Below are 13342 nucleotides of genomic sequence, written 5' to 3' on the forward strand. Positions count from 1 at the left end.
TGTGCTGCTGCTGTGGGTGGTAGCTGACAGTGAAAGACAGTCTGGCCAGCCATTCAGCAGCAGCACACAGTTGCTTCACTGCAACTGGTGCTGTTAGTGACTCACTGGTTGCTATGATGGCTGGCTCTGCAGCTTTTGGGAAAATTTGGGGGCCAGTTTGAAAGTATGCTGGACTGGAGTCTCCCCTTCCCCAATTTCTGTTATTCCCCTCCCAGTTTTTATTTTGATTTATCCACCTGTATTGTGAGGCCCATAATTTATGTACCTCAATAGTAGATTCCTATTTTGCTACAAAGAGTTTTTTTCAATGTATTATGTGATTGTTCTATGTAGTATATTCTATGTTGCACTGTGTGTACAGTTTTTTTTTTGTTATTTTCTATGATCAACATAAGTTATTAGCCTGTTGCTACAGTTAAAAATCTAGGTAAAAATAGCAGATTGTGGGCGGTATTCAATGAGCCTGATTCACCAGGTTTTTATGGCGAATTTGTGCTGTTTGGTGAATTTCTGACTAAAACGGTGAATCACCCTATTCAATGACCACATGGCGAATACATTTCAAGGTTTTTTTCGCCATGATTCACCGAGTAGCAATCGCTATCTTTTTATGGTGAAGTGGAATGTGAACTTTTGAAATAAAGTGTTTTGTTTTTTACATTTGGTGTCTAAAAATCAGAGTTTTATTCTGAGGAGGGGCATGCTACTTTTATTCATGTGCTGTAAGCACATGAATATATATTTAATTTTAAAAAAAATATATATATTTTTTTTTACACAGCAGCCAGCAGGGGGCGCCGGAGCCGAGCCGCTCATTACATATTCATATATTCACTGCACCCGACGTTACCATCGGGTATAGTGAATATACGCGGCCCCCTGCTGGCACCCCGGGGGGGCAGCCTGTGCTGCCTGGCACCCGGGGAGCCCACCTGCCCCCCACAAACGTTCAGGGGCAGGCAGAGAGACTTCCATCTCTCTGCCTGGCACCCTCCTCAGGCTCCCTGCGGCAATCGCCGCAGGAGCTCATATTCGCCTGTCAGGGGCAGCGAGCCCCTGACACGTTGAATACGTGGCGAATGTGCAGCGAATCCTAAAAAGGATTCGCTGCACCTCGCAGGGTATTCACATTGAATACCGCCCTGTGAGTTGTTGCAATAAAGGTTTGATAGTTAATGCTTCATGTTTTTTTCCTTCAGTAACAAATTTGATTTACCACAAAACATGAATCATATATCCATTGTGTGTGTATAACTGTAAGCCTCCAACAAGATAAACTTAATAGAGGGATTATTTATCATTTCAGAAGCTTATTAGTGTATTATATGCTTTGGTAACCAGTTTATTTAAAAAAATATCGAAACATCGGTTAACATCGATTAACATCGGGTTCACGGTACCAATGTGTAGGTCTAAATGATGTTTTGCAACCAATGTTGAAAAACATCATTTGATCGATGTTTTCTTTCGATGTCCCATCCCTAGTCTGAATGAGGGAGTTCAGCTTTAATCACTTTGCGTGATTTAAACACGTCCACTTTCTGCGCCACGGGTGCTGGTTCCACCTCCTCAGATAGGACCACCGCCCTAATGGCTGTAATAAGGTCGGTAGCATTTACCTCCTTGTCAGTAGCCTCCCTCATCTCCAGATCACCATCAGAAGTGTCCGCGTCATTATCATCACCTTCCCCCTCTGAAGAGTCAGTGGTATCAATCACTAATGTAGACGGAGATGGTGAATGCTTTTTGGGCCTTTTAGAGCCCAAAACTTAAAGACTGTGTTAAAGAAAGCATGGTCTCAGACAATGAATCCACCCATGGAGGGGGGGGGTCTAAACTGTAGGGGTAGGTGAGGGGACAGGGCCCGCTGTAGGCGACAGTCTATCCACTAAAGTGCCCAGCAACTGTGCAAAAGCCGCCATGGGGGGCTGCTGGGTCTGTGGAGTGGATTGGGCACATAAAGCCACACATACAACAGTAGACAGAGAGAGTGTGAGCCCACACCCGCTACTGTATAATGCATATGTCCAGCACAATAACCGGAAGCTTTGTGAGACAGTGAATGCTTGTAAAAACCTGTCAGCAGGAGACGTTTTTACTGGGGAGCAGCGCTCAGCTTTCCAGGGTCTGCACAGCACTGAAGATGGCTGCCAGTGTCTGGGAGAGGAGCTGGAAGCGCAAATCTGCAGCAAATAGGCGTCCAGCACAGATGTGAACTGGTGCCTAAAGCTGGGGGGGGGGAGGGGCCGCAGGCAAGCGCCATCCCCTCCTATGCTGGACTTCCCCCACCGGTAACATGGACCCATTCCTCTCTGGATAACTGTCCCCCAGCCTGCGCTCCCAGACCCTGGTGGTCTAGTGCAGTGGTTCCCAACCCTGGTCCTCAAGTACCCCCAAAAGTGCATGTTTTGCAGGTCTCCACACAGAATCACAAGTGCTGTAATTAGCTCCACCTGTGGCTTTTCAAATGTGCTTGAATAATGCGTGCACCTGCCGGGTGACCTGGAAAACGTGCGCTGTTGGGGGTACTTGAGGACCATGGTTGGGAACCACTGGTCTAGTGGAATCCCTGTTATGGGGGGGCAGTGTCCACGCCAGCACTGTGACCTGCTCCCCGCAGCGTCACAGACAGCGATTTCATGCTCTCATAGAGAGCTCTTACCCTCCCACAGTCCGGCCACGCTGTCCTGGAAGGGAGTGCAGCGCCCGGCGTGCTGACAGGGTCCCATCTTCCGTCCACTCTCCTGTGTATGCCCCCGGAGGCGACAGGTGATGGACCCTGGCGCTGCAGGCGCAATGTCAGCAGCGCTGCCCGCTCAGTGTAAAAATAAGAATTAAATAAAAAGTATTAGTAATAAAAAATGCTAAACAGCAATCCCTGGAGAGATTCACTGGTGCACCTGCTTCCTGCAGGCACCAACAAAAAACTGAATAGCCTAGCATGGAGGCGGGGATATAGGGGAGAGGAGCCAGGCATGATGGGAAGCTAAAGCTTTGGAGAAGTTGGTGCCCGGTCCTCTGGATCCACCTACAACCCGATGTAATCCCTGTGGGACCCAGGAACCCCGAAGAAGAAATATAGATTAAGCACAGCAGGAGATGCCAATTTGGCAGAGCAGGCACTCTTACTGAGACTGTATATAGTCACACACAGACATGAGGAGCAGCTGAAGCAGTCAAGTACCCATACCCTAAACTTAGGTGTTGCATGCAGCATCGCATGCGGTACCTTGGCTAATGCCCGCCGGGGAGCTGCCGGGTTTGCCGAGTGGCAGGACCACATGCAATAAATCATATAACGTCTTTTTTTCATACGATATCTCATGAGATCCCAGCAAGGGATCGGTGGTTAGCCACATACGATTTGGGCACTTATCAGCTGATTCATCAGGCCGATCCATCAAAATCGGGTGAATAGTGCCCAAATCATTGAATTGTATAGGCACCTTTACGGAAATCATGTATAATCCCACACAGATATGAGCGGTCACTCTGGCTGTGCAGGCGCTCCTACTGAGACCATGTATAATCACACACACAGACATTAGCAGCAGTTGGTGCAGGCAGTCCTACTGAGACCATGTATAATCACACACAGACATGAGCAGCAGTTGGTGCAGGCAGTCCTACTGAGACCATGTATAATCACACACACAGACATGAGCAGCAGTTGGTGCAGGCAGTCCTACTGAGACCATGTATAATCACACACACAGACATGAGCAGCAGTTGGTGCAGGCAGTCCTACTGAGACCATGTATAATCACACACACACAGACATGAGCAGCAGTTGGTGCAGGCAGTCCTACTGGGACCATGTATAATCACACACACACAGACATGAGCAGCAGTTGGTGCAGGCAGTCCTACTGACACCATGTATAATCACACACACAGACATGAGCAGCAGTTGGTGCAGGCAGTCCTACTGAGACCATGTATAATCACACACACAGACATGAGCAGCAGTTGGTGCAGGCAGTCCTACTGAGACCATGTATAATCAAAGCACAGACATGAGCTGTAGCTGGATGGGCCACTCTGGCAAAGCAGGCACTCCTAATGACACCATGTATAATCACACACAGACATGAGCGGCCATACTGGCAGAGCAGGCAGTCTTACAGACAGCATGTATAATCACACACAGACATGAGCAGCAGTTGGTGCAGGCAGTCCTACTGAGACCATGTATAATCACACACAGACATGAGTGGCCATACTGACAGAGCAGGCAGTCTTACAGACAGCATGTATAATCACACACAGACATGAGCAGCAGTTGGTGCAGGCAGTCCTACTGAGACCATGTATAATCACACACAGACATGAGCAGCAGTTGGTGCAGGCAGTCCTACTGAGACCATGTATAATCACACACAGACATGAGTGGCCATACTGACAGAGCAGGCAGTCTTACAGACAGCATGTATAATCACACACAGACATGAGCAGCAGTTGGTGCAGGCAGTCCTACTGAGACCATGTATAATCACACACAGACATGAGCAGCAGTTGGTGCAGGCAGTCCTACTGAGACCATGCATAATCACACACAGACATGAGTGGCCATACTGACAGAGCATGCAGTCTTACTAAGACCATGAGCCGCACAGACATGAGTGCAGCTGGATGGGGCTTGTGTCCCTCCTCCATTATACATTTTCCCCAACTTGGAGAATAAAGCAACATAGGGCTTCTGTTTATGATGATGGGTGAACCCTATTATCCTGTAGAACGGTGGAATATGATAAGTGTGTGGCAGGGGGGTCCTTTGCTGGAAACGAGGGTAGTAGGGGTGACGTAAGACAGACTGGCCATACCATCAGTCAATGATGTTTATCATTACCAAAACCCGGCGTATCTGGCACTTGAAGTAGAAATGAGTGACGCAGGTTTACTTGGTTATGTTCAGATTTCAAAAGCAGCATCTTGTTGGATATTGGCTGTCACATGTTTTGGACAGCCAATAAGATAAATCCAAATATAGTGTTCATTTAGCACCCTGTACCTTTCCAAACCCATGTAGTGCCTCTTTCCTGCCTGGGGTGTCGCTTGTTGCGTGCTTTTAGTGTTAAAATACAGACCACACTGTGCTAGAAGCACCACAGCAGTGAGCTACACCTCAGGCAAGAAAGAGGAACTGCACAGGTTTTGAAAGGTGTAGGGTGCTACAGTCAATACTATGGGACATATGTACTAGCCTCCGGGGTCGGCGGGATTCCGGCCGAACCCTGAGTTTTAAAGGGGCAATCATTTACAAGGCATGCTTTCGCCTTGTAAATGACTCGCCCCTTTAAAAACACCTGAACCCGCAAAGCCACTGAACTCGGAGGCTGTTACATTTGGCCGTATTAATCTAAAGGCTGCTATTAGGTTCATCTTTGAGACATCACTGAAACTACCACAGGGAACAGAGACTGAGCCGACTTCCCCCTTCTTAATCATTGGGATCGGTTTCCATGGAAATGCAGGAAATGAGATACCATAAAGCAGGCATGGGGAACCTTGGGCCCTCCAACTGCTGTTGAACTACATATCCCAGCATGCCCTGCAACCGTTTGAGCATGACCAAATAGCAAAACTGTAGCAGGGCATCCTGGGATGTTTAGTTCAACAACAGCTGGAGGGCCGGAAGTTTCCCATCCCTGCCATAAAGTGAGACCTGAACACTGTGCTTTCCTAATCAATAAATGAAATATTTTTATTTTGTATAAATACAGGAAACTACCTTATATATTTTATATACAAAACATGTTTAGATAATATATAAAAAAAAACAAAAAAAAAAAAACAGTATTTTTTTTCCAATTATAGCGCCACAACTGTATTAATAAATGTGGGATTGACAGTACTGCACTTAATGCAATAATATCACATATAGCTCATCTTCCCTGTCTTAAAGTGGACCCATTGCATAAAGCAGTGGTTCCCAACCCTGGTCCTCAAGTATCCCCAATAGTGCACATTTTCCAGGTCTCCACACAGAATCACAGGCAAAATAATTAGCTCCACCTGTGGATCTTTTAAAATGTGACTAAATAATGACTGCACCTGCTGGGTGACCTGGAAAACGAGCACGGTTGGGGGTACTTGAGGACCAGGGTTGGGGACCACTGGCATAAAGGATAGCCAATCCCTGAGCACCTGCACGAGGCCTTGGCAATATTCTCATGAATATTTTATTGATGCTCACAAAGTGAGCAGATGACAGGGTAGTCCTTCAGTCAGATACTTCCCCTAAGGACCTGCACTAGGCCGGAGCAATAGCAGAAACTTTTCAACCCTGGAAGCATCCTAGAATGCCTTCTGATTGGATGGTCCACCTTGGGCCCAATCAAATGGTTTTACCTGTGGCAAACACATGCTAGGCAAATCTACACATGAACATGACCTCATATCACCTAACGAGTACATTTCTACCAAGGCAATCTGTGCTTTGCAAACTTCTGCCTCTTGTTCGACTGTCTACAATTTTTTTTGATTCCAGGATTTGTTCTCTAGGAAAGCAATGATGTCATCAGGAGGAAGGTAGAAAAAGTCATTGGTGAAGGCAATATCCGCACTATCCATTGCCAGATATTCATAAGGTTTCCTCAAGTGGTAGTTTCCTGTACCACAGCGCCCTCTAAGGACTTCCTTCAGGTAAAACGTCTGCAAGAAATACAGCGCAAGGACCATCTGTTCCAGATTCACTTCCTTCCATGCCGTTAGCTTCTTCATAACAAAATTTAGGCTGTCCGATACATTTGTGACCACCCCGCTGCCCGGTGTGTACAGTCTCAGGTCCTGTAGTAACCATCGACCACTTTTATGGGCAAGGTCGGATTTAATGTTCTCTTCAAAATACTGAAGAAAGGGCTCGCTCCACTCTTGTCTGTAGGTTTCGTAAAGCTTGTTGAAGAGATGTTCTGAGTCAGACTCCAATAGGTGGCGGACATGGGATAGGTAATCCATTTTATCAGCCTTGGATTTATGACCCTTCACCCATCTTTCCACATCCTTCAAAATATGATCCCACCGTAGGACGTGTGTAATGTCTGGGACCACACTGTCCAGGGCTTTCGTGATCTCTGCATCCCGGCTGGTTAAAATTCGAATATCAGAGTTGTTAAAGTTAACCGTGAGATCATTCAGAACGTTAAAAAAGATCTTGTGGACCTCGGCCGATCCATTATCATAAATCATAGCAGCGAGCGGAATGGATGGCTGCCCTTTAAACCAAGGGCATTTGAAAACAATAGGGGCCACGTAATAATCTCCCAGTGTGAACGTTGTGTCGTAGGAAATCAGTTGATGCCGGTTGATGCTGCAGACCTCATTATACACATCGATCATTTTCGGAAGGGAAACAGCTATGATAAATTCTGGCAGGAGGGTATAGTTGTGTATGAAGTTATCGAGGGCAAATCCCAAGTCATAAACTCCATAAATATCGTCACGCAACAATTTACTTTTGGCCTTTTCGCTAGTCAGCCTATGGGTGAATTGATTGACACTTTTAGGGAGTTGCATGTTGCCGAAGAAATCCGACATGTCTACTGGCTCCTCGGTGCAGCTGACTCCTGGGTCATTTACGAGTTGCCCATCTACATTCTCCAGAGACATTGGTTCGGTGCGCTCATCGCTACACTGCGGGAAACTTTGCAATGTATCATATGCATCTTCTCGTTCCCGTTCTGCACCCAAGTAATGCACGACTACCAGGCCTACTCTTTTGTCTGTGCTTTCGTACCCGTATCGGAAAAACCTTTCCCGCTTCCCGCTGAGTATTTTCTGATGATAAATTTTAACGAGTTTAGGATCTTTTTTAGGGAGGGAGTGAACCCCCATGTGCGACCATCGAATCTGATCTGCTCTCCAGTCTTTTTTAGCATCCGGCCTGCCTTTGTAGGAGTACAGGTAGATATCGCCGTGTTTGGGACTGAGAGCTGGCAGCGTTGAGATCATTTCTTCTTTTGGATTTTGCAGTAGAGCCAAAACCTCCTGGTTGGTCAGAGCTGAGTATTTTGTCTTGTACACCATGGACCGCGGCATGATTGCTGATGGCTACTGACAATCTGTCTGTAAATAAAACACAGTGGTCTAATTAGTATTGACCTTTTCACATTATACAAATACTTTACATATATTACATTTTTCAGCATTAATCAAAATAGATGTCAAATTAAACATCTCAAAAGAAAAAAACAGTTTGACAGAAAGTTTCTCTATTTTGTGAACTGAAGAACATGACTATCAAAATCTTATGTGTAAAATTGTTCCTGTCCCGTAAGTCACCGGAGCTGCCCCCAGTTTGCATCTGTATAAAACAGGCCAGTCCACTGTAGTATCTCTCCCTACAGTCCATTGAAAAGGAATAGCATAGGGACACACAGAGCAGTGACAGTGTGCTTCCTCTTAAGCTGTGTACGAACGGGGGCGATAGGGGCTGAAATCGCTGGAAATATGGTCACAGGCGACCATATTGCCAGTGATGGGAGTGTGCCCCGGCCATATATCGCCGGGTGCGGGCTCCCGTTTTCAGCCCCATTCTAATCGCTGCTCGCAGGAGCTTGCTCCTGCGACCAGCTGATTACCTCTGCGGCACCGCCGGCAGAGGTTCCCTTTCATCAGCGACCATCTCTGGTCGCTGATGAAAAGGAGAAACTGAGCAATATATTGCTCAGCCATATATTTCTAGCAATATATGGCTGAGCAATATATCTCCCCTGTGTGTACGGGGCTTTACAGTGACTGTATGGGAAGTAAGGCAAATTCCAACATTGGGAACAAAACCATTTTAAATCATGCTGTTCCATCATGTTCCCAAGGCAGCCCCGTTTAATGGAAGGGGGAATATTGTACACAGAATCAGCATTTGCTTCTTATACTTTAGACCAGTGGTTCCCAACCCTGGTGCTCAAGTACCCCCAACAGTGCATGTTTTGCAGGTCTCCACACAGAATCACAAGTGCTATAATTAGCTCCACCTGTGGATCTTTTAAAATGTGTCTGAATAATGAGTGCACCTGCTGGGTGACCTGGAAAACGTGCACCGTTGGGGGTACTTGAGGACCAGGGTTGGGAACCACTGCTTTAGACCACAGGTTCTCATACTCGGTCCTCAGGACCCCACACAGTGCATGTTTTCCAGGTCTCCTCACAGAATCACAAGTAAAATAATTAACACCACCTGCGGATCTTTTAAAATGTGTCAATGAGTAATGAATGCACCTGTCGGGTGACCTGGAAAATGTGAACTGTGCGGGGTACTGAGGACCGAGTTTGAGAACTCCTGCTTTAGATCACAGGACCTGGAGACACCTTCCAGTGTGTTTCTACATTGAAGGCCCACACACACTAGCAAGATTAGGGCTGATTTCACCCGATCCAGATGGATCACGGCCGAGAAATTGGATTTGTGTGACATCCCATTCGACCTGATAAGCATCAGGTCGGACCCTACAGATTGAACCTGCTGCAGGTTCAATCTATCGGATTGGACCTACCAGGGCACATCATGGGTGCTTTTTAGGGTCCGATTCGTAGGTGTGTGCCAGCAGTGAAGCACCATGGCACACACCTATGTGCAGGGACGGGTGCCATGCGGTGGGCAGCGGTGAATTCCAGGCAGCGGCGGACAGAATTAAAAAAATATATTTTCAAAAGACTGGCTGGCCGCTGATTGGCTGAGAGAATTCAGTAACCTGCCAAACAGTCTTTTGAAAATATTGCTGCCGCTCACCCGGGAGTTTGCATGCGATTTATCAAATGCCAAATCGTAAGGGGGCCTACCGGGGAGCTACCGGGGGAGCTCAAGGGCAATTTAGTTCGACTTGCCCTTCGGACAAGTCGGACTAGTGTATGCCTTTAGTTCTTTAGGCTAATGCCTTTAGTTCTAATAACAAAGCAATCAGTGGCTGAGTGAAGCGCATATCACACAGACCGCTCATTTCCTGTTTTATGGTTATGTGAATCCTTGTGAACAGGTGTTCATACATAACCTCTTTGACATTGTGTATCATAATTAGTAACTGCAGATTTCAGTGTTGATCCTTTGGGGAAATTCTGAACTTAATATTCCAAGTGAAAGAAGATGAAGCTGGGAGTCTGCGGATCTGGACCATACTGTAACTAGGGCTGTGCAAGCGGTACCACAACAAGGGCTAGAGGGGTGGCACATGTATTTGGCATGTAGGATGCATGGAACAGCACCCAGCAGCCTAGAGAGCTGTGACAGAGTTGACTGGGATGCTCGGGGCCCGTATCTGCTTCCTGGCTCAGTGGACCTGCTCCCTTGTCATGATATGATAGCATTCACGCTAGGCTGTTTTAGCGGGGAGCTACGCCCTGCTAGAACAGCCTGCTACCTGTCCCTACCAGTGCATACGGGGAAGCCCAGCACCGCCGTAGATGCCTGCGCTTCCCCGGCAGTGACTTCTGTGCAGTCTTATCATAAGTTTTCTTTACTGGAAACTATAAAAGTAAAATACGATTTAACTTATTTATAGAAAATAAAAGAGGTCTTCCTGATGCCACAAGAATGGCTTTACCTACTTATATATAACAATTATAAAACCAAACTATCCAGCAGAACCTCTGCATTACTTTAACCTGCCATAGTGGAGCGGAATGTTACAGCCTTGCCCAATCTGGACACACAAGTACGTAATCAAATCGCACAGGTCTAGTTGTCGTGACCAAATCCTGCCAGGCGGTTGTTGCCGGAGTCCCTGAGGAAACCGGACTGGATAACCCTAAAGGTGCCCATACACTAGTAAGATTTATCTTCAGATCTGGCTAGTTTGAACAAAAACATTGTTATGGATGAGTGACAGTTTGTCAGTTCTCCAGCATTTCCAAGCAAATGGTCAACGGTCATGTGCTCTCATCCATAACCATGTTTTTGTTCCAACCAGCCAGATCTGAAGATAAATCTGCGTGTGTATGGCCACCTTTATAGTGATCAGAGCAGAGCAATGCAGGGGTGAATCATGTACAAGATATATATACAAGAAGAGACACCAAGCATTACGTGGGTCTGCTTTGTAATGCGTATCGGTTTTTAGCATCCTGGCGGACAGGATGCCAGCAGTTGCAATACCAACACTGGCTTCCAGACTACTGCAGGAAGACCGGAACCGGAATCCCGGCTGCCACATCCCAAATGTAAGTATTAGTAATAGGGATGAGGATGGGGGGTAGGCTTAGGCACAAGGTGGGACTTAAGTCCCCATCCACTAGGGCGAGGTATCGAATGCAGTACCGCGCACATGATACCTCGCCAACTCACCCGTAGGCTCCCGGGGGGCAGGATCGCATCCTATACGGTCCTATTGCATACAATGTAACCTATGCGATCCTAGAGAGAGCTACAGGCTGCAACAAATATTCAATAGTAAAATGTTAGGCGCAGTGGAACGCACCTCATATCGCAAGAAAATGATATACGATGTGTCACTTTTTATGCAATCTATCACAGCAATGTGTTGGAATCGCATAAAAGGAAGCCATATTGCACTAGTGGATGGGGGCCTTTAGGTTTAGGGTGCAGTGTGGGGGAGGATTAGGATCCAGGGAAGGTCAGTTAGAATGGTGAGGGTCAGGCAGCGGGGATGGGGGTTAAGAGGATGCTAGGGTGTGGTGAGGGAGGGTAGGTATATGTACCTGAACCATGTTGGGATTCCCTCAGGGATGCCAGTGTAGGTACGGTTGATGGAGGACTACAAGCCCCAGCATGCCCTTACAGTACAGTTTTGGATTTGATGTTTATATTTAAATGGGAAGAACTGGATCTCAGTCGGATGTGTGTAGAGCATGCTGGGGATTGTAGTGCTACAGCAGGGTAAGCGCTAGCTGTACAGGGTAAGGCGGTGATGGCTGCCTCTGACACAGAGAGAGCGCACACGACTAGCAGGCACCTCCTCGCAAACGCAGTTACCTGACGCTATGTCCCCTGCCGGGGACCGACCGGCTGCTGCTACCGACAACCGGAACTTTCCCCGACACACAAGGATGTTGTCACATAGCGGCCACTTCCGGTCCCCTCCCTGCGTCAGGCTGCGCTGTCTGTCGTCACGTCGGCTCCCGGGTCATCATGTGACACACAGTCCCCGCACAAGATGCTGCAGCAGCAGCAGCAGAGTTAATACTGCAGTCAGGAGTACAGTAGTAGTGTGAGTGACCGACTGACTGGCCTGTCTGTACTACTGTGGGGGTGGAGGGGGAATATAAAGGAGAAGCTGCTGTATAGGGGCTTTATCGCGAGAAGTTGGTGACATGTGGGCAATAAAATATTGTTGAGAAGGGAAGTTATGGAGAAGTATGTGAGGGAAGATGGGGGTGTGGTGTGGGTAGAAAGCTGCTGTACACAGATATTGTTCATTTTAGCACCCTGCATCTTCCAAAATCTGTGCAATTCCTCTTCCCTGTCTGGGGGTTGCTCTCTGCTGTGGGGCTTTTAGCATAGTGTGGTCTGCATACCAGGGCTGTAACTAGGAGGGGGCTGGGGGGTCACGCGCACCGGGCGCTGGACGGGGGGCGCTGTCAGGTCCCGGGAACAGCAAGCGGAGGTCCGGTGACAGGCAGCGGGGTTCCGGGTAGCCGCTGTAGCGGCAGCTTGACTCCGTCTCTACTCTCTCCTACTAGCGCGCCGGCGGGAAGCACTGGTGATGACTTTGAAAAGACTTGCCAGACTCTGATTGGGTGAATTCAGCACCAAATGACTACCTTGGCCCGGGCGGCCGAAACCCTAGTTTCGGCCCTGTGCATACCTCCCAACATGACTCTTTCAAGGAGGGACACGATGCTCTGCTCCTGGACTTTTCTCTTAATGTATGATTGCCAGCACCTGTGTTGAACAGGTTAATTGATAAGAAAGGTGCTTCACCACAGGTGATGGCTAGGGTTGCCACCTCTCCTGGATTTCTGGGATTCTCCCGTTTTTGGTGGTAACCCTCCCGGAGGCTTTTCCAGTCTCTGGGATTCTTCTGGAATCCGGGTGTCTTAAAAAGCGTCCGGTCCAGCCCGTTCGCCATCGCCGCTGTGGAGATGCCCAGACGCGCTCGCGAGATGATGTCATCATCTCGCGAGTGTCTGCTCTGCAGGCCCGCCTCCCGCTCACCGCTGGTGCCGCCGTCAGACCCCTGCGCCCAGTGAGTGTAACCTGCAACCGACTGCCTCCTTTCAGTCTCCTTCTGCCAGCTGCCCTGACCTTCATGCCCTGCCCAGCCAGCCTGCCTGCCTGCCCTAGGTACATTGTTTAAACAGCTAGCCCAACGTGTTTGTACCAGCAAATACAGTTTGTACCGAATGTACCGCTTTTTGGCACTCACTGTGTGCCGCAAAATCATTTCCTCCT

General features: G+C 47.9%; 1 protein-coding gene across 1 annotated transcript; it reads right to left on the bottom strand.

Annotated features, from left to right (window-relative positions):
* Positions 1 to 5678: 5678 nt before the first annotated feature.
* Positions 5679 to 12083, bottom strand: LOC146075694 (uncharacterized). Its single transcript, XM_083185181.1, has 2 exons — positions 11924 to 12083; positions 5679 to 8064 (listed from the first exon to the last, which is right to left on the bottom strand). Exon 2 carries the CDS (start codon positions 8035 to 8037, stop codon positions 6469 to 6471), a length of 1569 nt encoding a protein of 522 aa, XP_083041307.1. The 5' UTR covers positions 8038 to 8064; positions 11924 to 12083; the 3' UTR covers positions 5679 to 6468.
* Between the last annotated feature and the right edge of the window lie 1259 nt (positions 12084 to 13342).

Source organism: Crinia signifera, chromosome 4 (assembly GCF_055691185.1).
Source record: "Crinia signifera chromosome 4, ASM5569118v1, whole genome shotgun sequence".
NCBI classification, from domain to species: Eukaryota; Metazoa; Chordata; class Amphibia; order Anura; family Myobatrachidae; genus Crinia; species Crinia signifera.

Bases quoted from the DNA above. Each gene is read 5' to 3' on its own strand.
- LOC146075694 (XM_083185181.1), bottom strand. From the start codon at position 8,037: ATGCCGCGGTCCATGGTGTACAAGACAAAATACTCAGCTCTGACCAAC.